The sequence below is a fragment of the Falco biarmicus genome, chromosome 4, assembly GCF_023638135.1.
Source record: "Falco biarmicus isolate bFalBia1 chromosome 4, bFalBia1.pri, whole genome shotgun sequence".
Classification (NCBI taxonomy): Eukaryota; Metazoa; Chordata; class Aves; order Falconiformes; family Falconidae; genus Falco; species Falco biarmicus.
This window is the reverse complement of record NC_079291.1, coordinates 7,205,655-7,231,594: the sequence shown is the minus strand read 5'-3', so window position 1 is coordinate 7,231,594 and position 25,940 is coordinate 7,205,655. Positions and strand designations below refer to the sequence as shown.

At 36.3% G+C, this 25,940-nt stretch overlaps 1 protein-coding gene across 2 annotated transcripts in view; it reads left to right on the top strand.

The window, feature by feature from the left end:
- ZNF385D (zinc finger protein 385D) overlaps window positions 1–25,940 on the top strand; it is a 442,255-nt gene that overhangs the window by 370,231 nt on the left and 46,084 nt on the right. For both annotated transcript variants that reach the window (XM_056338160.1, XM_056338161.1), the window contains one exon: window positions 1,227–1,389. In XM_056338160.1, the coding sequence (XP_056194135.1) occupies window positions 1,227–1,389 (163 nt within the window). The remainder of the gene's footprint in view (window positions 1–1,226; window positions 1,390–25,940) is intronic.

The following is a 25,940-nucleotide window of genomic DNA, read 5'->3' as shown; positions in this document are numbered from 1 at the left end:
TCTTTATGTTCTAAATATCTGCTGTTGTTTCATGCCAGAAACAAAATGCTGACCTTTGTGGGTCCTTGGGCTGACCCAGCATAGTTGCTTTTCATTTGTTCAGTTCTGCAGTAGCTAAGTTTTAACTATTTTTCTAGAGTCTTAATAATTACTCTTTCAAGTAACAAAGGATTTGCTTTTGATAAAGTTCGAAGTGCAGCAATACAAATATAAGGAATTTTCCAGATTGTTAACTTATTAGCTGGAAGACTTTCTTATAACAGTTTAAATACTTAGAGAATAAACTCTGACTATTCTTACTAGTTCAAATGGGTTTTGTATAAGGTTTAATCTTATACTTCAAAAACTATTCTTAAAATATATTTGCCACATAAATTAAGTGAACAAAAGTTGGTGTTAACTCCTAGAATAATGAAGATACCTTCAGTGTAATACATAAATCTTAATAACAATGCACATACAAATCTATTTTAGCTTAATGATATCAAGTAGCCAAAATATATTTTGGATTGTGACAGGATTTGTGTGAACTTTCTCCTTGGAAAAGATGCTCCTGGCTTTGAATTTCAAACTCTACCTTTTAAAGTAGGTGGACAAACGTAATCCTTTTTTTATTAAGAAAGCCAGCTAATTGCATGTCTGCCTCACATTCAGTTAAACATTTGATGATGGGCTTTGAAGAGAGTTTGTTGTGTTTTGCTTTCTTTTATTTGGGCTTTGGTTTTGGTTTGGGGTTTGTTTGTTTGTTTGTTTTTTAGTGTCAGTCTTTGCTGAGAAGTTCCTGATACCACTGTTAATAGTAAATAGTTCTTTGAAGGAATCTTTGACAAAATCTCTAGATTGAAGTAAAGACTAGAAAAGTGCAGAGCTACTGGGAGGAGAGTGCCTTCCTCCCCGTTGCCTGAGAATTAATTTTTTTTTAATGTGAAAGTAAAAAAAGTCTTGATACGAAAACTAATGGTAGCATGGTAGACTAAAGCAATCTTATTTTGGTCTGAAAGTAATATACTTACATACAGTAATATACTGTATTTGTCAAACTGGGGTTGCTTGAATATTTTTTCCATTGTTTTCCAAGCATCATTCTAAGTACAATCTGTTTGGTCACTACTTGGATAATGTGAATGGTACCCATTATTGAAAGGTAGTCTGTATTTGTACTAATACAGAGAATGCCAGTTTAGAAATGAGCCTGATTGCATGGTTCATTTTGTTCTCCTTTGTAGAGCCAGGCTGCGGCCCACTACAAAGGCACTAAACATGCCAAGAAGCTCAAAGCACTGGAAGCCATGAAAAATAAGCAGAAATCTGTTACTACCAAGGACAGCGCAAAGACTACCTTCACTTCCATCACTACCAATACCATCAATACCAGCTCTGACAAAACAGGTTAAGCGACAATCTTTGTTGGTTTTGTTTGGTTTTGGTTTTTCGGTTGTTTTTTTCTTGTTTAATTCCATGTCTGTTTAGTTATGTGCTTGCCCCATTGATTCATGCTCAATCCATCCTCCTGTGTGATATTGATTTCTTTTAGTCTTTTCAATAGGCTGGTGAGAGTATGATAGTCATGTAACTGATTTCCCTTAGTGAAAAGAGGCTTGTCATTCTTCTAGGACAGAATGCAATTCTCATGACTTGATTAATTTTTATAGTGGCTGAACTATTACATGTCAACTGATCTAAACCTCCTAGTCTATATGCAGTGTCTCTATATAAATTATTACATATGGCACATTTATTTTAACCACAAACAATGTAGCAAATTGTACTACTTGTGTCTAGAAGCCTCTTACAAAACCGTTGTTAGTAAAAACCTAATTTTCATAAATTTCAAACATTGCATTATTTTTTTCAAATGGCTATTGCATGGTTTTGAGCTGGGAAATAGCTGTATAATCTCTATTCCTCATGATCAGGTAAGTGCTATTGATGCCAGTTATTCTGCTTAAATGAGTCTTCAGACTGAAATAATATTCTTTAAATTATTGTGTGGGTAAAAGGTACTCCTTTGCAAATAAAATCTATGTAAATATTTGGCAAAGTCAACAGGAGCTGATTAAGCTTGCATTTTAAGTAAGTGGCTATTGTACTGGAAATTTTGAAGGAAGGTTGTAAGTTCACTGACGGGTGGTCTAGTATCTCGCAAGGTATGACTGCTCTTGTGTGTGAAGGGATGCAGTCTGCATATTTAGTCATAATCAATCCCCCTTCCCCAAACAAGCCAAAAACAGCCACGGCAAAAAAGCCAAAGCTGTGAGACGTCAGACGGCTTTCTACTGATGCTGAAAACTGCTCTTTTGGAACCACTTCTGATGCAGTAAGTTTAGCATTGTAAATGGATGTACGCTAACCAATTATAGTATAACAGAAAAGTACCTTGCAGACATGTGTAGTACCTTCCCTAAGATACATCTGTCCTATATTTGTTGTAGACAGATACCTCTATGTCTATATCTCTCTTTATCTATATCTTTGTTATAGCCCTTTATTATAGACAGCAAATGTTTTTATGGAGGTTTATATCCTAATTATAATGGGATGGCTGTAAGAAACAATCGTTACATTATTTTTGTGTTTGTTACCGCCTCCCTCCGCCCCCCCCCCCCCCCAAGAAAAAAAACCCAAGAAAGTACTCTGAATACTTTTGTTTCTATAATGAAAGAAATGAAGCTTGAGAGAATAGGCGCAATGCCAGAAGTTATTTATGAAAATATATGTGTTTCTAAACATACAGATAGGTTTAAAAGTTTCTCCTGCTGTTACCTGTTGGCATGTTCAGAACAGAAAGGGGGACGATGTATGGAAAAAATGATTTATTGTTTAGAAAATATGATCTAGTGGTTGGAGAAAATAACTGAAGTAAAAAGAGATATTTTAAAGCTTTAAAATGTATTATTCAAAAGCTTTATCTTATGCTGTGTAAGTTTGAAGGATTTTCCAAGGTGCTTTAAAACCAGTTGGAGTCTTTCCGTCAGGCTTTGAGTTAGATACCTGACAAGATATATGAACTGTCTTGTATCCAAGGTCAGTAGTACAAATCAGTTTTTATATCGGCATAAGTAAGAAAGCATCAGAAATCTAGTTGCACACAAAAGCAATGCCCTGTGCTGGAGTTTCCTCAGGTTTACACATTGTTTGTGACTTTCTGAATTAGTTTCACAGAATGTGTGTATACATATATGTATATACATGTATTGTATATTGGAAGTACTGACCTTAATGGCATTCTAAAAGACACATAATGATGTTAATTGATGAACAGCCCAAAATCTGACAATTTCACAAAATCCTGAGCACCATATTCAACCGCTGTCAAAAGCCCTATTCAAGCCCTATTCAACTAATGGCATTCAAAGAAAGGCCGCCAGTTCTATTCAAATACAGCTATTACAGGTCAGCATTGATGTAACTGGCAGTAGAATAGCATCCTTGTTGTAAACTACCCTTTGTAGAATCAAGAATGTATGCATAGTTGGGGGGGGGGGGGGGGAGAAGAAGAAAAGAAAATTTTGGGTAGCCAAAAGGGTGAAATTCTCTGTTAAACTTGACAAATTAAAAATTTCATAAATTGCGTTTTCTTTCCTTTCCAGTTGTTCTGTGTCTTATATTTACTTGATGGAACTTTTGAGGGCAAAATGATTTCTGAAAGTCATGATAACATCAGAATATACTGCATTGTGTGAATTTGCACATTTGTAAAGGACTGCTGTAAAAGTCAAATATTCTGATAGTAACATGCAATTCTGAGGAAATGGTTGTACTAACGAATATAATTCATTCATTAATCTTTCATAACTAGAAATAAGTTCTGTTACTAAGCCCCTGCACTTGTGGTCATTTGGAACAAAACCTTTTTCTACAGTATTTTAAAGCTCTCTGCTGAAGATTAATGGTTGATCCCAAATACACTGAGGATAGGGTCATGTTCATATTACCTCCAATATATCATGTACAACAACGGGTAAATGGTGAATTACATGTCAGTCACAGCACATTGGTCAGGACTTCAGTTCGCTGGTCCTGTGTACTGTTAGCAGCTCCAGTAAACAAAATGTCATCAGGAAATCTGCAGTGCTATGCAGTGAAGATTATGAAAAAGACCACACAGTATACAAACTGATTCCAGATCTAAAGCAACAATTTGTTCTGTTGCTTATTCGGGAACTGTTTTATTAGACGTGGTGCCAGCATGTGTTATTGCAATAAATAATGGAGACTGTGCAACCCACAATGTACGCAAACTCCCTAAAACATTTCATAAAGGATTCCTGGTGGTTAAACTATGTGTTAAGGAGAAAACATAAAATACAGGGTCATTTTGCTCATTTTGTGAAAGTGTCTACTTTTTTTTACCCCTTTAAACAAACCATTATTATTAGGCTTGAACTTGAGAAATCTTTGAGGGAATGAAGAAATTTCATGAAGAGTTATGCTGGCAGCCACGTAATGGGCAATGCCATTATCAACAAGTGGGAACTTTGTTACCAGTTCTATTACTTGACAGCCTTGTTTGATCTGTATTTACCATTTATTATGTGAATCCTGTAGTCACTCCAGACAGAAAACCAGAAAGTGACCATTCCAAAGACGAGCCCACTTTATGGCAGTATATGAGCCAGATTTCAGTATTTGTTGATTCCTCCAGTTCATGGGTGACAATAAAAAAATCCTCTTTTCCCCATATGTTAACATATGCATACATATTGCCTGACATAAAATTGTTAAATGTCCTTGACAGCTTTACAAATTGCCCCTCCTTTCTGCCAAGGTATATTTTCTTCATAAAGGTGCTTCATACTTTCACCGTGGCTATAAGAACAGATACTTTGGGAACACCTTTTAGAATATATTTAGTTAGACTGTGTTCTATCATCCTAACTGTATGTCCTGTCCAGTAGAGTCATTTTCCTGCACTTGGATTTTTTGAATCTAGAGTGAGTGTCCAAGATTATATCCATGTAAAATTATATCCCTATAGTTGTTGCATATGTCTAAATATTGATCTTTTCCAAAGCTATTTGAAGTTAAAAAGGACTCTCCATGACCACATTACCACAAATTAGGTCTTGAGGATTTGCTATTTTTACTTATTTATGAGTTCAGCATGAGTTAGATCATTTTCTATCGATAGAGAAGAAGCAATAGACGTTTCTGGGGTGGGGACATGCCATTGGGAGCCATCACTATGGCATAGTCTTTAATGTTGCTTCTGAATGTTATAAATGTCTTAAATCCTATGTACTTAGATGCAACAAACAGCTCTCAAAAACAGATAAAAATGTGAACAGAAAAAGTGTGTATCTGGGCCAAGGCACAGACAAGATCATCTATCATTAGTACAGTCTTAACAGCTAAGAGACCCCTGTGCTGTCAGAGAGCAAAATACGTCACCTGTCCTAAGGAGCTTACAGTCTACACACAAGATGAGAGATGACTTAGGGAGATAGACATTATTAATGTAATAGGCAGGTGTTTTAAAAGAGCAGTAGCATAAACATATTCAAGTGTTAAAGGTATCACAGGAAATTAAAACACTGAAGGATGGATTAGAAGAAAAGGTGGGTTTTTTTCAGGTACTGAGCATATGTGTGGGTGATAGCATGGAAGAAAGCGTAGGTTTTATTTTTCTTTCACTACACATACTAAAATTCTTCACTGTTGGAATATTTTAGTTATGCTATCCCTTTCCAGTCTTACAGCACACACACACACACACCCCTTATCTTTTTATCTAAAAAGTGGTAGGATAATTCTGGTCAGCAGATGAAACTTGCTCTTGAAATAACAATTTCGGTCAAGCCGGGATAATTCTGAAATGGTGAGCAGGCAGAGTGGGAGTGAGTAGTCAGTCTGGCAATGTCTTGGAATGAAAAAGGAGGGCAGGATGGAGAAAGAAATTGGAAATGATGTGGTAAGTCAGGGTAAACTTTGAGGGAGGAAGAAAGGAAGATGGCATGAAATGGAAAGGTTCAGGAAGATGTGTTGGAGTTTGACAGCCACAAATACCACAGGATCACAGAATGTTTGAGGTTCTGTGAAGGGACCTCAAAAGGGACATCTGGAGATGACAGGGCCACCCCTACAGGTCAGGGCAGAGTCAGCTAGAGCAGGAGTTTCAGCATCTTTCAGTTGAGTTTTGAATATCTTCACAACTTTTACTGGGCAACCTATTCTAGTGCTTGGCCACCCTCAGAGTAAAGAAGAATGAAGAAGTTTTTCTTCTATTTAAGTCCAATCTCTTGTATTTCAGTTTATTCCTGTTGTGTCTTGTCCTATTGCTGTGCACAACTGAAAGAGTCTCGGGCTCTGTCTTTTTTATTCCCTGCCTCTGACCCCATCAGGTATTTATACACATTGCTGGCTTATGTTTCAACTGGTGTCCTCCAGGACAAAAGCAAAGCTGCTTTCCAGATTGTAAGCCCCCAGCCCAGACTGTCATATAAGTTTATTGCTTCCCAGCTGTGGGACTTTTGCATTTCCTTTCATTGAACTTCAAGAGATTCTCATTGCCCCATTTTCCTAGCCTGTCCAGGTTCCTCTGAACGGCAGCACGCCCATCTGGTGTACCAGGCACTCCTCCTGGTTTTTTATCATCAGCAAACTTGCCAAAGCATGTGCTCTGTCCCATTATCTGGGTCTTTAACCAACCCTGATACCAGTATCAATTCCTGGAAGACTCCATTAGTTAGTGGCCTCCAACTTCATGCTGGTGACCACAAGCCCTTGAGCCTGGTAGTTCATCCAGCATTTTTTCTATTATCCTTTTTGTCTTCTTGTAAAAATGAGAACTAAGAAACTGTACGAAAAAAATAAGCACAAAGAAAAGAACTAAAATTGAAAGGAGTAAGACTTATCTAAATCTCCAAATTCTTCTAGCGCATTGCTTTAATATGTTTGCAGTGGTTTACCATCAGGCAAATCATATTGAATTTATGTAACATTTATTAGTGTTATAAAATGTATTTTCAGTGCAATTAAAATTAAAAAAAATCATTGATGGGACCTGATTGAAGTGCAAAGCTCTTTCTCTTGCATTTTAAATGGTTTCTTTATGTCTTTCTGTTGAAATACATAACAAATTTGGAGGTTTTATTTTGAGAGTTGGTTTATTCTTTTAAAGTGTACTTCATACCCTGTTACATACTGTGTTGTATTCATGTATTGGGCTTTTTCTAATAATTCTATAGTGCGTTTTGTCACCCTTGCAACCTTTAACTGTGCTTCTGTGGGATGACTCAACAGTCTGCAGATACTGGGAGTAAAAGCTAATGCAGATCTGTTGCCTTAATACCAGCTTACACTGGAGCTGGCTGGTGTGTAGATAGGTGGGGAGTGGTGCTGTGCTGCAGACTATGCAGGAGGTCTTATGCCGTTAGTGAGATAGAGGACTCAGCTTCAAATGCAGGGAGTGTTTTAACAGAATGAAATCTACTGAACTGCTTAGACTGTTCATCTGTACTTTTTTTTTGGTATTAAATATATGAAGGAGAGAAGGGCTGAGGTTATTAAAGATAATATTCATTGAGACCCTAGGTGGAATTTCTTTGACCAGCTAATAGGCATACAGATTGACACTAATTTCACTGGCTCTTCTTGGTGTGAGAGAAAATCACAGTAATTAAGTCTAGGGCACAGTTCATCTTATTGTAAAGTAAACATGTATAATAAATCAGATGAATGGTGAAGACCTAAGGAAAAGTATAAAAAACACCTGTGGTGACTAGGTCAGATATGAACTGCTACACTGATACCTAAAGGTAGCTGAGACTAATTCCAGCCTCAGTGACCAAACAGTCCTTTCTGGCAATGTCTCCATTTTTTTTTCCATAGGTTTTGAATCTTTTTAACTGAAGCATGAATTGCCCTGTAAGAATTTGATGCTCAATGTTCAAAATCTGAGTTGTGTTAGTTAATTCTGAACGGTCATGTAACAAATGACACTATTTCTGTCTGTCAAGTGGAAATTTTACTGTGCTTTTGAATAGCTTTTAGATTTGCCACTGACAAGAAGAGAGTTTCTTGATATTTTTGTTTGTTTTAAAAAAAGGGAGCCTCTTTCTCAGCTAATTTTTTATATATGGAAAGAAAAGTATTGCCTAGTAAAGGTAGACTACTGGAGTGTGGATGGTTTAGTATTAAAATATTAACTTCATCTTTGTCATATTACATTTAACCATAGGTGTCCTAGTGAACATATCCTATTTCAACATTGTGTCTCTTCAAGCTCTCTAGTAAGGAGTCAAGGGATGCTTTGCTGTTAGTCAGTATGCGCTGCTTTATTTAAGAATCAAAACTGCTTTAAATGGTAGGGAATTTTTTTCAAACTGTGGTGGCTTGACCCTGGCTGGAAACCAGGTGCCCACCAAAGCCACTCTATCACTCCCCTCCTCAACTGGACAGGGGAGGGAAAATATAACACAAAGCTCCTTGGTCAAAATAAGAACAGGGAAAGATCACTTCACCAAGTACCATCATGGGCAAAACAGACTTGGGGAAATTAGTGTAATTTATCACCACTCAAATCAGAGGAGAATAACGAGAAAATAAAACCAGAACTAAAAACCACCTTTCCCCCACCCCTCTCTTCTTCCCAGGCTCAACTTTACTCCCAAATTCTCTGCCTGCTCCCTCTGGGAAGCACAGGGGGAGAGGGAATGGGTTGTCTCTGCCACTCTTTCCTCCTCAGGGGGAGAGCTCTTCACACTCTTCCCCTGCTCTAGTGTGGGGTCCCTCCCATGGGAGACAGGCCACCACAAACTTCTCCAACATGAGTCCCTCCCACAGGCTGCAGTTCTTCAGGAACAGACTGCTGCAGTGTGGGTCTCTCATGGGGTCACAATTCCCAGCAGCAAAGCTGCTCCAGACTGGGCTTCTCTCCCCATGGGGCCACAGGTCCTAGCAGGAGCCTTCTCCAGCGTGGGCTTCCCACAGGTCACAGCCTCCTTTGGGCACATCATCCTGCTCTGCTGTGGGGTCCTCCACTGCTCAGGTGGGTATCTGCTCCACCATGGAGCTCCATGGGCTGCAGGGGGACAGCCTGCCTCACCGTGGTCTTCACCATGGGGTGCAGGGGGATCTCTGCTTTGGCACCTGGAGCACCTCCTGTCCTCCTTCTGCACTGACCTGGGTGTCTGCAGTTGTTTCTCTCACATAGTCTCACTCCTCTCTTCAGCTGCAATTTATTGCGTGGATTGATTGATTGATCTTTTTGCTGCTTAAATGTGTTATCCCAGAGGTGCTACCACCGTCACTGATAGGCTCAACCTTGGCCAGCGGTGGGTCCCTCTTGGAGCTGGGTAGTGTTGGCTCTATTGAACACAGGGGAAGCTTCCAGCAGCTTCTCACAGAAGCCAGTCCTGTGGCACCTTCATTACCAAAACCTTGCCACGCAAACCAAATACGCAAATGTAGTGCTCAAGTGAAAACCTGATTGTATGAATCTTTATAGAAGGACAACATATAATTGGCTAGCACTACAGCAGTTTCATATAAAATATGAAGAAATACTCTTTGAATATATTGATATGAATATGTTTCTACAAGTTTGTTTGCAATATTTGCCCTTTGCTCAAGGAGGGTAACTAACTGTTGTTTCCTCCAGTATCACGCTTGCTTGCTTTTTCCACTTAGTCCAAGCTGTGTGTACGTTAGCTCTGTACACAGATGGATGTGTGCATTTCCTGCTTCAGCTCCAGAACCTGTAATGGAAAGGAACTCCCATTTGAAAATGAAAATAAGTTTCCTCTTATCTCTGCTTTCCTTTAATTTCCACTTTCATTTTATCTCCCTCACATTCAGCTTTTGAGCTTATTTTCTTTTTTTCTTATAAACATAGATTTTTGGTAATGGCTAGGCTTTAAGGTTTGTGACGGCTTCTATATATTAAGAATTATTGGATTATTTCTGATGTTGCTTGCTGTAGCTACTATATTTTATCATTTACTCTTTGAGTTATTTGTTTAATCCTTTGTTCTTAATGAAAACCACCCTAAATTTTCCTTTCTTAAGGAAAGCTGAGGAAGACATACTGCTGTATTTATGACGTTAACATACACTTAATTAAAAGTGCCACTGCCTATTTATTAGCATTTTTATAAAGAGCAGATTTTCTTGTAATCTTTTGTAACTAAAAGAAATTCTGTTTCTAATATTTATACAAATGTCAACTGTATTTAAAATTAAAATTAGTACTTAATGCTATTCAAAATCTGCTTGTGGATGTAGAAACAATTTACTGTATGACCCCAATGTGCGGTTTGCTGGTACAGCTTAGGCTGTGGATACCCTTGTATATGTAATTATTATGTTAAGGATGTTTATTCTAAGACAAATTCAGTTCAGTCTGTTTGTATAACTTCACTGTTGTTTTGTTTCCATATGCTTTATTGTATCATAAAGCGTGCATTTGTTTAGGCAAGTGATTTCTTCAGATCATTTCAGCATTGCTTAGGGCACAGCAGAATTAACAGGCTAATTCTGTATTTAGGCTTGCGAGATCCTGGATGTAAATTGATTTCCTTTACAAGTCAATGTTTTAGTACACATCAAAACAGAACAATGACCTTCAAGCTTGAATTTGTAAGGATTTTTACTTTGTATTAACTTGTTTGAGGTATTTTGGGTGGACCATTCCCAAGTTGCAAGTGTGAAATAATAAATGAGGAGTAATTGCTCAGTGATTAACACAACAAGAGATGGATTTCAGAGCTGGCTATAGGACTTCATGGCTGACCTCCCAATCACTCGGTTCTGAAGGTTCAACATTGCCTTTTTTAATTTTATTTAAATGAAAAATCTTTAAAGGAAATTATCGTCTGAAAGAGTTATTCTTATTTTCTGATTCTGCTGTAATTTGCTTGGAAGTTAGAGATTACTGATTCACAGTTATCAGTTTTCTTAAATATATGCTTGGAAAATTCAGCCCAAACCAGTAAAATTTAACTGGGCTACATCATCTTTGACTTTAAATCATCTATGCTTTGACTTTTCTGTACTTCAGACAATTTGTAGCTAACTGCAGCACAAAATGTTATCAGCATTCTACAGACTGTTGTACCAATTTTGCATTAGAGCTCAATGGTAATTTGGAAGACAATAGCTTCTCTTTTGATCTCTGTGTAAAACTAGGGCTTTTTCTTTCTTTCAGAGTGTAGCTAAATGGCGATATAAAAATTACAGTAATTTATGTGTGCCTCCATTGATCACGTATGTGCAATAAAATCCTTCTTTGCTTGCATCTACGTATGCTGAGAGCTTCATCATATGAACGCCATGTGTTTTCTGTGGACCCAGCTGCTTTTGATTGGGATTGCCTTGGCAATTTTATGCTTGAATAATCCTGCAGATAGAAACTGCTGTCAGTCACAACATCTGTATCAGCCAATTGGATCAGTATGAAAGTCCAATACTAACAATGGTATTGTTCGTAGGTCTGAAAAGCATTTTCTATTGAAATATTAAATAGGGTCTTTTATAGTATCTCAGGCAGATGTCAGCTTGGGTACTGTGTGCCTGTAGTTGTAACTGCTAGGAATCTTGGAAGTAATCTTCTGTTTATCAGTTACTTGTTTATCAGTTATTCATCAGTATCGCTCTGAAAGCTGGATCATGCACTGTATCGTGTATCTGCTTAATGAGTCATTCTTCATGGGGTGTTGTGGTGTTGTGTTGGGAATGGCATTGGCACTAGCTAGTAGGATGGGTCTGAAGGCTCAGCAGTTCTGGCTGTTGGGATTTAAAAAACAAAGAAGTATTGCAGTCCTAGACCCTCTTTCAAGTTTCTATTGTAAAGCATCACATTCAGAAGCCTGTTACTGTTGCATAATTGTTTATTTTGTCAGTTTATGGACAAATTTGGAACGGAGCAGAAACTTCTTGATCCAGTGCTCTCAAATAGATGGTCAGGTTTTGAGAGTCTGGAATTTTTAAAATGAGAAGGGTCTGCTTTGAGGGCAACAGCAGCGTAAGTATGTCTTCCTTTAAGTGATCCATGTTTTTTCAAGCTGACGTATTGGCTAGACAATGTAGAAATAGTAAGTAGTTTGTTACCTGATTGAGGACTGGTTTTGTTTTGTGTGGGACATTTCTAAGACAAAGGTGACCTCATCTCCAAAGATGCTTTAGAGCTTGCTTAGATTATTTTCTTTTGTTGTTCATGTCATGTTTGTGCCATGCCTAAACCAAGAAATGAGGAAAGTGTGGTAAAGAATATAAGTAAATGTACTGTGCTGTTTGAGGCCATCACTATCCGATGCCCTTATAACACCATTCAGAGTGATCTAAAGACAACTGGAGCTGGAACAGTTGTATTAACAATTCAGCTGCTTTGCCCAGTCCATTTCATTGGCCATTCATGTCACAAGAACTCAGCACAGCAGAAATCATTATTTCTAGAAACAGACTATCCTATGTACATGTAGTAGGCATTTTCAGAAACAGGCCAAAACTGAGTACTGTTCAAAACTACTGTAAGAATGTTAAGAGCAATTTTATTTTGCAACAATTATATTTATTCTGCCTTCCATTTGGTATTCCACCTCCTTCAATAATGTATTGAAATGTAATGTTAGCAGATCAGTGATTTCTTTCCTCAGCTGGAGAAGTCTCATAGGTGAAATTCTTCTGTACTATGTCATTCCTTTGCTAAAATATACCTTCCTCTAACTGTATTAATGGAGTTCAACTTTGCAAATATTAATTTTATATTTGGTCCCAGTCAAACAAAGATAAAACAAACTAAAATATCAGACAGGACCTAATACTTTCTCAGTTTCTGCCATTGTCTCCCTTACTTACCTCTAAACAAGAAAAAAATAAATAAGAAATGTATTGTGTTTCAAATTACTGAATGGCAGAATACAAAAATTAATCTAACATCTAGTTGTTTTAAGGTTTGCTGTCACTGCAATTGTAAATCATATTAATAAACCTAAGATAAGCTGAAGCTTATTTAAGGTATCTTCAGCACCAGCAAACATTTTTATCTTGAGACAAAGCATATCTGTGGCTGCAATATCTGTTTGAGGAGAAGAGTAAGCATGCAGTTGGTCTTTATTCACCTGAACTCTGTGCCGCTTAGATTTAATTCCGTTTTCCACGTACTAAATGGCTTGCTTTTAGGTCGTTCAGGCACGCCACACCTATAACTGCAGAATAGGTATGTTAAGAGTCTCTTAATCTCTAAATCCATATAGTGTTTCAAACATCTTGAAGAATTATTGTGTATTTCTTATTTCAACTTGTTGCATTCTGTAGTCTACCATGATACATCAAATAGCAAACTCCCAGTATTAAAACTCTTATTTTATGGCACGTCCATAGTGGAATTAGTATCAAAGGAGCTAGAACAATTCATGTAAATTAGAAGTTGAGAACTACAGAATATTTTTATAGGAAACAAATGGATACATGAATAAATATAGGCTCATCAACGGAAATAAAAAGGTGCTTCTAAGAGTAACAGGACCCAAGGAACTGTGTCTGATAGATTTGATCTGAGAAGGAAAAAAACCCAGCTTAGTCGTGTACAAACAATATTGTGTATAAATTGTGTATAAACTTAATGATCGTGTTGATGTTTAAATGCTTTCCATGCTAACAGTAACATTAAGTGTATTTAAACAACTACTAAATTAGACAACAGATAGGAAAAGTTGCATATGAAGGTTTTTAAAAAAGCAGATAAAGAGCTTTCTTGAGAAACTGTTATATTTTTCTGTACATTGTAGACACTGGAATATCCCAAGGACTAGAAGAAAGTTAATGTTGTGTCAGTATTCACAACATATAAACAGTATGAATCAAGTATTTATAGGTCTATCAGTCTGACACCAGTCTTGTGAAAAATAAAGCAAGAGTTGATAGGGGACTTGAGTACTGAAGTAAATGACATCAATTATATAATGACAATGAATATGAATTGATAGAAAGTTAAACTTTCCTACCTAAAATTGTTTTAATGAGATTACGTATTTGATTTATAAAGGATAAGCATTCTGATGCTTTGTGATTGCATGGCTCTAGAATGTGCAGAGGTTAAAAATTGTCTAAGATACTGGAAGGATACAGAATGAATATGGAACATTTTAAGTAGATTTAAGCCTAATAATTAAGCAATCATGAGGTACAAGTTGGCTAGAAATATTCCACTGAAATTCTTTTAGAATAGAGTCTTAACCACATTCTAATGTTACATTATCACTTACCTGCAAGTCTTTACAAATTGCAAATGGCACAAAAACTAAGGTTCTGGACAAGCAATAGAGATCAGCTGGAGATTCAATAAATCAAATGCTTTTAATACAACAAAATGTATTGTTCTCAGGAAAGAGCAATACAGAATTTATTGAAAAGTTGAGGGACTTCATGTAGAGATGAAGATGACTTGGGAATACATGGTTAAATATCAGCTACACAGGAACCACTGCTGTAGTGATGCTTCCAGAAAGCCTTGTAAAAAAGCCTTTTTTTGAGAATATTGGAGGAATGTAAAGATTTTTGTTCCTACTATTACTGTAAATGAGCTATATTATCTATTTTTTTCCAAATACTATCATCAAATTGAGTGGAAACTTAGGGAAGATCTGATACAATTATTTAGTGGTTTAATAATGAAAGACCTAATAAAATAGATGCATTCAGTTTCAGTATTTACTTTATCAAAGAGAATGTAAGCAATATTTTGATTACAGTCTATACAAATTTGCATGAAAACAGCGATCTAATAGTAAAACATCTCCTAGTATTTGGAAGGTATGGCAATATCCAAAGACTGGAAGTGGAAAATAGTTAGCTTCATTCCACAGTCAAGACAAAACCTTTTTAAAACTGAGAAGGATTATAACATATTCAGAATCGCATGTGGGATTGTCATAATCATTTGACCAAAGCTATTAGGTTTGACTCAGGAATTAATAATGGAAGTCCTCTGGGCAACATTCTGTTAGAGAAGACTGTGAACATAAGTATTTTTTTCTGGCTTCAAATATATAATTTGTCTTCTTGACTCCTCCCAGGTAAAGAAGTCTTAGCTTCTTGGAGACTTCAGATCTTGTGTATTGTACTTTTGAGGTATTCTGTAATGAAGTCCTTTATGTGGCAGATTTAATAGTATTTAAATTTAAACATGAGACCAATTAATTTGACTTCAGTCAAACAACATGCATTTTCAAAGCTCAAGAATTGATTCTTGAAGTATGTACTATGTAGGTCATAATATTTTCTCTTTCTGTGTTTTGTAGAGGACTGGGCAAGTAAATAGTGCTTGATTAAATAAAACTCTAGAAAACTGTAACTGCTGGTATAGATTTGTCTGGATAGGCAGAGGTTTATGGTGCAAAGCTGTGCCTGTAACCTGTCTCAGTGTCCTTAATTATGTCACAAAATTGACTCCAGGTAATTAAAGATGTTTTATTTCTCTGAACAACTGATTCCTTTCTATCATTACACCTGCTTTAGTATTTTACTTTTTTGCCATTGTTAGAAATATAATTAATTGAGAATTAAAATTCACACTTCTGTTCCCAAGTTGTATACTTTCAAGCATTCTTCCTACTTCTTTTCATCAGAATTCAGTACTGTTTCCACTTTCTTGTTCCACTTGTGGTTAGTTTTAAGCCCTATAATAAGCATTGTAGGAGATTCAGAAGGATCTAGTTTAATCCAGTAGCTCTGCACTGATCAAAGCATAGGTAGTAGCATTACTTTCAGTAAACTGTGTTTACAGCTAAGTATTACAGAGAATGCAAATCTTAAAAATCAGACTTCTTTATCACGCTTTAAAATCATCTAATTTCTGCTTGCAAATAGCCATTTTCTTACATTAGAGCACTCGAATTCTTCAGTTCATTCACCTTATCAGAGGAGTCCTGAGACAGCTGCCATGCAGTTTTAATCCCTTCCTTTGCTACGTTTTACTTTTTTACTATTTCTGGTTCATTTTCTGCTCTGCTGATTTAATAGCTGCAGGTTTCTAGCATCATCTTAGCAGATCCATCTGAAAGTTGCATCAACAGATTACCTACATCAGCCATCTAGTTAAATTTACTTGTGGTAGTTGCCCTTAATAAACCAACATTTCCCAGTAGGGGAAGATGCCTACTTCATTTCCTCCGTTCAAGTATAAGGAAATATCAGCAGGTGTTGATGGCAATACATAGGGAACATGAAATACGTGGCAGATCTTGCCAAACAACCTCGTCACACTTCTCCCTTTCCCAAATGTGCTTCCTGATTGGTAGTTCTTGTTACACCACCAGATGCAGGGCAAGGGCAATGGTTTGGAGAAGGGTTAGTGCATTATCTCCCTGATCTGGAGAAGGGTTAGTGCCTTATCTCCCTCACAGAGTATGACTAGTATAGGTGAGCTTCAGCAGCACAGTTTAACAGATCTCAGTAGTGGGGACACCACTGTTGTGTGTGTGCACAGGAGTGAGAATGCTCACAGCCCCTGGGAGCAAGCTACTTGAGGAAAGCTTCCATACCGAATTGATAAGTATGGATGGCAGCATCTCATAGTGTGAATCAGCCCTTTTATTTCATGCTGCTGATTTGGGAACTTCTAACCCAATAACAATTGCCTTTGTGGCAATAAGCTTGTGACTGACACTTCCCTCATAAAAATCTACATACACTAACCCACTAACCCATCTACAATATTTTTGTTCTGGAAGCATAAGTCAGGTAGCTGTTTTTTGTTTAAACGTAGATAAGTTCATCCTCATTACCTGGGTACCTGGATGATTTGTCAGATACTGATTTGCCAAGATGAACATGGGAACTAAAAGAGCTTTCATTTCTCTTACTGTTTTCTCACTGTAGTTTGCCAGCCTGAAATACATGTTGTGTCATGGGCCCTGCAGCTCCTGCTCCAGGTATCAACAGTGAGCATGGTAACCACGCTACTGAGATGAATTATGCCAGTGATAAATGGAAGAATAACATGGAAACTAATGGAGTAGATATAAAATTCATACTGACAAAACTGCTGCCCTGCCAGATTTGGAGGACGAACCTCTGCTTGCACAGGGGCTGCATCTCTTTTTCATATTTTTAGCAGATATCCAAATGCTTTCTTGAGTTAAAGTCAGGGCACCCATTTAAGGCTCACTGAATTGCTTAAAAGGCAAATAACAATCCATCTGACTATTCTCACTGTATAATGGTACTTAACTAGTGTGTTTGGGTAAATGTAAAGGAAAATTACCCAGCCTGGTACTGCAAATTTAAACTTTCATCATAGCACTTCTATTGCTGAGAATTTTTCACACGTGTTTCACTGGACAAAAACTCGAGATTCTCATTTATAGTTGTTTTCCTATGCCAGGGAATTCTTCAAACTGTCCACTGTGACGGCTGTTCACAAATGCTGAGTTGTTACCAGGCTGCCTTTTAATTAAACAGTGGTTTGTCTGGCTCCGAGTCAAGGTCCCTGGTTGTCTTGTATCACAACTGTGAAGCCTGCTTGATGACTGTCTCCTACTCTCATTTTGTTTTAAGCTTTTAACAATTGCTAGCTAACTTTAAACAAAGGGAGACAATTAGTGGAATTTTTAATTAGCCCACTCCTACTAATTAGCATTAACAGTGTGGTTGTCAACACCATAGCACTTTGTGCTACATTTTTGTCGATCAATAATAGTCTAGAAGAACCATCTGTGACTGGAAATCTGTCTCATTGTTTCCTTCAGGTAATAGTCTTTCTAGTACTTTGAAGAGATTTTAAAAAATAGAAAACTTCACTTTCCAGGACACTTCAAAGTAAACCCTCAAAATATGACCACTCAGGGGAAAAATAATGATGCAGAGGAAAAAAAATAATAATCCAAGTGTTGCAGATACTAATCTGGATGATCCAGAACAGGTTATTATATTTTGGTTTATCCTCAATCTCTGCCTGTGTTATTTTTATTCGGTTTGTTACTGACTGCTGTTTATGAAAAAAAAAAAAAAATTAAAAATCCTAACCCACCAACAAACAGACAATCCCAAAACTCAAAACCCAAACCAGAAAGTTGGAAAGAACAGTTTCTTTCTTGTCTGCTCCTGCACACAGCTGTGCTAGTTTAAACTTAGTGTTTTTCTCTTCTTCAGATACTGTGGACGCTGTGTCTCATCAAGGTGGCTGTCATTACGGAACTCATGAGCTATATTGCTGACAATTCCAGCCTTACATGTTTGGGAGTGAATATATCTTCCTTCAGTAGCGAGGCATGCCAGGGAGTGCTTTCCAGTAGCTGAGCCCACCCTTCTACCTACTGAGTCGTTCAGTACTGGTTTGAAGAATATGTGTATCATTTTCAAGGTCATTAATACAGACTTGGGCAGTCTCTGAATCAAGAAACAAACTTTGCTATTTTACCAAATAGCATGTGGTACTTTTCATATGTTTTTTTTAATTGTTTTGTTTCATTTTTAAAAATATATCTCTGATTATATGAACTGAGCAAAGATATTTCTTTTCAGTGTTCATAGTTAACCTAATATTACTAATTGCTTCAAATCCTGGTTTGAAGAATTCATTACTTTTTATTTTATTTTAATAGAATTTTTTTTTTTGCTATCTGACCTGAATATCTGAAGTACAATATTTGAAGTGTTGGCAATAAAGTTCATAAATTGACCAGAAGAAGCCTTAGGAGATTTAAATATTTTATCATTTCACAGCCAGTTTAAGACATTTCTTAATTTAACTTCAGGTGTGATCATCACTCAAGAAGCCATACTTCCAGAAACTGAATTTGGTTTGAAGTTGTACAGAGTAAATGTGGAGTAAAGATGCATCTCTGTCGTACCAAATGGTTGACTGATGTCAGGATAATGAAACTAAATTTTTCTTTCATATATGAACAAACATGTTTTTGTAAGAGTTGTGCTTTGGCAATCTATTTGTGGTTTTGGTTTTTTTTCTTACTTGGAAATTTTCATATAAGAAATAGCATCCCATGGTTGGGGGTTGGAACTAGATGATCTTTAAGGTCCCTCCCAACCCAACCACTCTATGATTCTACGATACAAATAACATCTATTTTTTGGATTGTTTCTTTAACGTAACTTAGCTACACAATAGTGCAGCAACAGTGTGATCTATACAAGACTCCTTTTTTGGGTCTCTGAGGAAATGAACAATTCTAATAGAGCAGCAGAGGACTTTATTAGCAGTACAGTCATGTAAAGCTTCCTTTATTGTTTTCCCACATTAATTATGGCAATAGCTTGCTAGTTTTCCAAATCAGACATACTTATATATGTCAAACACATAGTTTCCAGCTTTGAAAGAAGTGCTGAAACTCATCATAGTAGAATTATTTATAGACTATTTATGAAGTTTTGTAAATGTACAGAGCATGTACCCTGAAGAAGAATCCTTAAAGACTTACTACTGAAATTTATTTCATCTGGAATTGCTGAATGGTTAATATGTGTTTAAGCACATTTAAAGGTTTGCGTTATCATTGGTAGAATTTTGCAGAGAACCAGGGAGAGGTTTAAGGAGATTTTCCCCAGTGCCCATTTTGTAAATGTATATTTGCCATGTATTGCTGGTTGATACAGTGTTATAAATTGAATAAATAGAGTAGTTCCAGGCTCAAAGAAGAGGTTATCCATTTTCAGTTCATATTATTATATAACTATTATATTGATTGGCACTGGGATTATCAAAGGGTGAAAAAATCCCAGGAAGCTGGGACAGTTTTGCATATAGAAAAAAAGGAATAAAACCCAGTGGAATTGAGGGAGGAATTCCTGAAGCTCCAGCTATGTGTTAGGTCAGTGCTAGATGCAGCATTCCCTATTTGGTAGCTGTGTTGGCCAGAGCCCCAGGATCCACGAAACAAAAAATAGGAAGAGCTTCATGGTTTAGCCAGAGTCCTTTAATGGCCTGTCTGCCTAGTATTTCTGTTTCTCTGTTTTGCATATTCCTCAACAAATTCTAGTCCAAAATCGGTCTGGGACACTTGTTTTGTGCCATACCCTCTGCCAAGCCATGGGCATTTCTGTCTGCATAGAGGAAGGGACTGTTGCCTCCCTGGGGAGGAGAGCTTACCAGCCCTCACAGATCCTAACAGTAGCATCTTCAATACAAGGAAAACATAGCTGATGTAGCACAATATAGCAAAGTGAATGATCTGTTTTAAAATTATGCTAACAAAATATGCTTGTTTCGCTCTATTCATTCTATACATACAAGTTTGCTTGAGGCTATGAAATGTGCTGTGCTGTGTGCTGTGGACATATTACTCCTGCAATAGTTACACCTTCTGCATTTCAAACATTGGACTATAGGTAGTTAGATAGGTTTATTATTTGAATTAACTACCTGTTTGCCATTGATACCAGGAATGAGAAATGCTTTCTCTGAATATTTGTTGTGAAGATGACTTAGGACCTGGCTTTCTAGAAAGTAAGAGTCTAAGCTGTGTCTGTTTTTTAAGTATGAGCATGAGAAACATTTATCTGGAGAACTTTGACATCTCGCTTAGACTACTGAAATATATCATGTTAATGTCTTAGAAAACACAAGAGACTGAGCCAGCTGATTATAGTGTGCTTAGATTTTGGCCACTCATTACCTGAGAACAAGGTAGATGTATAACTTATAGCAAAACCACTGGTAGCACCTGTTTAACAGCAACTTGATTTCCAGTGTTTTGTTCCAAGTGAAATAATTAACATATTTATGAAGCTGAGCTGTGATTATGATATAATTGGTGATAAATGTTGAGTTGTAGATTCTACCTTGTGTACCAAGATTCTGTAATTTATTTTTTTTTATAGCTCCTTGCCCACAGGTCTCTCTGCATTATGACTATATAGACTAATTTTATTGTCTATTTATGTTGCGAGATTTGAATGTAATTTCTGGTAGTACCTTACTTGTGTATCCTCTGAAACTTCAGACCCTGTTTCTCCAGGCAAGTCCTATTAAAAGTGTGTAGAGCTGTAGTAAACTTGGCAGCCAGGTTTATTCTGCCTTATGCTTGTAGACATTCTGACTGTGACCTCAGATTATGTATGGATAAGGAGATTTCATGAACAAGTCAACTCTTGAGGAAAAATTTGTTTACTGTAAAATAAAATAGAGATCACAGCTAAGGAAAGTGATTTACTTCTACTTAAAACATCCCTTCCCAAACCCACACATCATAACAATTTTTGTGTTTTAAAATTTCTGAAAGGACTGAATTGGTTCAGTTTTTCTTGCGGTCTAGGAAGCCAAGCTGAGCTTAGGAATGATTCTGACTGATGTATAGTTATCAAAAAGTTATCGAAACTTCTATTAGTGAAGGGTTGGAAGAAGAGAGGAAAGGGTGAATTCAAATAAAAAAGAAAATCTTTGTATTTAAGTAACAGCAATTATCAGAGGTTCTGCTTGTATTAATATTGTCTGAGCACATTATAAAGCATTTGTCATAGCTAATGCATTCCTGTCAAATCAAGCAATATTAGAAGAGGACTTTTATAATGAATATTAATATAAGAGACAGCCGTAAGTGAAGTAAATTATAGAGGCATGTAAATGTACTACTAACTGCTACAGCAAAGTAGTCTTCCACTGTAAATCAATTTCTTCCCATAATGTTAATAAAAAAATTAGGCTACTTGGTAGTCATCTGCAAGTTTCTGAGCATTGATAGGAGTTTTCAAGTACTTTGTGCATGTGTCTAGCTCTAAATTAAAAGTCGTATTCATGAAAATGAGTTTACAGTTGGTGCACTCAACTTATTGACTGTGCTATAGTTTCTGCACAGTTCTCAAATTCTTGTTCACACATCAGAACACTTATGTTCCGTTCAGCCATCTATGATGCTTTATGCAAGTTAAGGAATAAGTACAAAATTATTCCTCTACATCAGAAATAAGATGCATGAATTTAAATTGTGGTTGTCAGTTTTTATCCAGTTTTTTAAAATGCCAGTACTTGTTTTTTTCTTTGTTGTTTGTTTGGGTTTTTTAATTCAAGGTTCTTTGTTTTTGAATTTCATTATAAAAATACACATCTGGATTTGTGTTAGGATTTTTGCATTGATCTCAATTTTGATGTTGCCGTTTTGGATTAGGGAGTGAAAGTAGGACTTTGGCACATTAAGGTTTATGTGCATGAAGTTAGGCTTTGTATTCTTACCAGTATATTGGCTTTGATTGTTTGGCAGGGTTGGTTGGTTGGGGTTGGGGTTGGGGTTGGGGTTGGTGTGGGTTTTTTTGGTTTGGGGTTTTGTTGGTTGGTTGGTTTGTTTTCTTAGCATAAATTACCTACTGACATCCAAGCCATACCCTTATAGGAAATTTTTTTTGCAGGGAAGTTTTGATTTTTATGTGTGGCTATTATTTGGAACTTCTTTCCCTGATGCCAAAACCTTATTCAGAGAATCTTAGTAAGTACATGATCACTACAAAGACTATTTCAAGTAAGGTATAGTGAAGCTAAAATCTCATTCCTTATTTGTAGTGATTTAAATTGAAAAACAAAGGTATTTTTCTTACTTTTGATAGGTGATCACATTCACACTCTCTGAGTTTTGAAAACAATTGCCATGTTATTTTTATTGTTGTTGTCATTATTATTGTATTTTGATGGCTAATAATTAATCTTCTATAATAAAAAGAAAATTGGAAAATCTTTTTTTAAGATAAATCTTATTAATTATTTTGAAATGGTAATATTATTTTGATTATAGTGCTATGTCTGAGGAACACTCAATAGAAAAAAATCTGTAAACTGTTTTCCAGATGAGCAAGTATGGACCAAATGTACCATGGAATTTGATAATGTAATGAATTTCTGTCTAGTGACAGGTCTTAGACATTTGATGTGTGGAATTTAAGCGCCTAAGTATGAATTTAACCATTCTTAAAGCTTTTGCTCATCTTTTATCTACATTTCAGAGTCGTCTCACTTTTTAGCACTGAAGTTCCCCACATTGGCATACCCAGAACCACCCTTTCTCTTTCTCATGTTTCACAGAATTAAGCAATTAAGTTTTCATCAGACCTCTTATGAATAATGTTGATATATGCTTTTTATATTGCATCTGATATTTAGCTTGTGTAATGATCAGTGTGTAACAGTCAAATAGCCTGCTGGGAAATAACTGGAAAAAAACAACCCAAAAACCAACTGCTCACGACTGTTCAAATCTTGCAGTTTATCTAGATGTTATAATAATAGCAATAAAAATTTTTAGGTCACTCACATTTCAAGATTACCTTAATCCATGTATCATTACTTTTCAAATGAGAAATACGTATTTGAAAGTGAACAAAGCTGAAAAATAATATATTTTTACAACAAACTGTTTGCATCTTTCATTCCTTCAACAACAGATAGATCTTCAACATAATCAGGGACACAAAGAGGATTTATTTTTTTAAGGAAATAGCTATGAGTGAGGTGAAGAAGCTATAAGCATGGTTTACATTTTACACACAGAAAGTTATGATCTGTATGCAAACAGCTATGTCTGAAGGTAATTATTTTTCAGAACAATGTGTTAATTTCATATTTATGTTGAGTAAGATGATAACATTCAGAAAAAAATCTTATTACCGTAGAAGTTCTTACAGATTTTAGTGAAGTCAGGATTTAATGTTTTTTACTGTTTTACTCAGATTTTTAGATTTTTCAGTTTTAAAGGGAAGTTAATAGAAGGGTGAGAATTCAGCCTTCCAGGTGTGTAGTTTTTGTTGTTGGAAATACTGTTTTTTTTTAATAATTTTCAAAGGTTTTTCTAGACTATAATATAAAAAAGGGAGAATAGATATGTCAAGATTTTAACGGCGTAGGTGTGCATCAGCTGTTTCTCTTATTGGAGAAATCCTAAGCATAATGTTTTGAAAAAGTAGTTCAGAATTTTCTAGGTTAAATTCCACTGTCTCTCAACTTTTAATTATCTAACACTATCTAGGAACAAACCTCTTACGGACAACAAATCCCTGAGTTTCACTAGTAATGTAGGAAAGTATTGTCACATCGTTTGGCCGTTTTTGAACTACAGTGTATTGCATGGACTGTATTTGTTATGTGAAGCATATAAAGTTCTTTTAAACTGCGATTTGTCCAGCATGTCATCAAGTACTCGGTGAATTTTCACTGAAAGTGAGTTTTCTACTCCTTTATATCAAAAAAGTTGATAATGCTGTTTGTGTCTGAGCAGAGTTTATATTTGGAAAGAAAGATTAAGCTTCCTAAACAGTAACTATATGAATTGGATTTTATGGTGGCGGTGGGAGGAGGAGTGGAAGGCAAACAATGGTGAGCTAAGGCCCATCTAATTTGAAAATTAAATATCTAATGCTCTCTTCAACCCATGTAGCAATTCAATTACCTACTTTTCCAAAACAAAGGAAGGAAAGGGAAAAAAAACCCCTCAAACACAAATAAATCAAGTACATCTCATACTTGGGCTTGAATCCGTCTGACCTAGCATTAGGCAATTTTAGTTCTTTTATGGAAAGATATATTTTTTAAAAATATAGTCAGCTCTTCTAGAGAGCATTTGATCTCAATCAAATACAATTCTCCAAAAGCGATCACATCATTCTTCTATCTCTTTCCAGAGCCTAGGGTGGATTGCTCAGGTGTAGACATCTGGAGATGGACTAGATGTATGTCCCCTACATATACAGTTGTGGGTTTTGGTTTGGTTTGGTTTGATTTTAACTTCAAGGAACATTAATGATATTGAAACACTCTTCTCTCTGTTAGTTTAAATCAACCCTACGCTATTACTGTGGCTTTAGTAACCATGTCACTTTAGGCTGAGGTATGAACAAGAAACAAATTTAAGCTTCAGTCTTTATGATTCCTGCCTCTTTCTTATTCCTGAAATACATTATTTATTTCTGATGTCTACACCTTCTACCTGTCGCTAGCTTTTTTGCGATGAGAACACATTGCTTAGAATCAAAGTGCCAACCAGGACACTAGGTGCTGGCTCTGCTCTGCCTCTCACACTTCACAGCTGGTGTAGGCTATTTCCAGCTTGCTACATAGTACACGTTACTGTAAGATGCTTTCTAAGCATGGTTTATTAACATGGGGTGTGCTAATGTTTGCCCTAAGCGAATCTCCAGACAAGGTAGTCCTTAACTGGCCTGTTTCCTTCAGAGTGGAGATATTAAAAGTAATATAATGGCCATGTTTTAACAGCATATTCCCCATCTGCATCCTCAGTGCTTCACAGAGGCCATTTTAAAGCATCTGTTTCCCTCCCAAGCTACTTGTATACATATGCAACATTTTCATCTGTTATCTTTAGCTTGACATAAGAAGCACAGGTAGCTCTCAGCTAAGCCAAAAGCAACATTTTTTCTTGCAGACTTTGTAGAAGAATAATCTTTGAATAGCTGTAGGAACTTGCAGTCTCTTAATCTCATTGATATCTTCCTGTTTACCATTTGGTGGCTTAAAATATTAAAAGTAGAAAGCCATAATTGTTTTCGTATTTGGTAAGGACTTTGAGGAAAATGCTCAGGGCCAAGTTGTTTATGATTTTCACTATACATCTTATAGGGAAAAAAATCACAGAAGAATGAGAGAGAAACATTTAGGCAGAATCTACAGTTTTGCTTTAATTCTCTGTATCTTGTGTGTCTGTTTGAGTGTGGACATATACAAGTGGAGGTGGCAGTTTCGTGAGAACTCATTAATTGTTTTAATGAAAAATTATCTGTGCATTGCCTGGACTTACTCATATGCTATGGAAATGATTATGACTGCTGCCACTCTTCACTGCACAATTATGTTGATTACAGGAAAAAAAACTTTAATATGTTGTTCAACATTCAAAAGTAATTTTTTATTGTGAGCTATATAAATAATGACTCTTCAAATTTTAACACACACACACACACACCCTTTTTTTTTTTTCCTTGGGGTGGTTCCATGGGAACTATGATTGTTTGAGCACTTCTACATTAAAGACATTCCCTTCAGTTCTTGG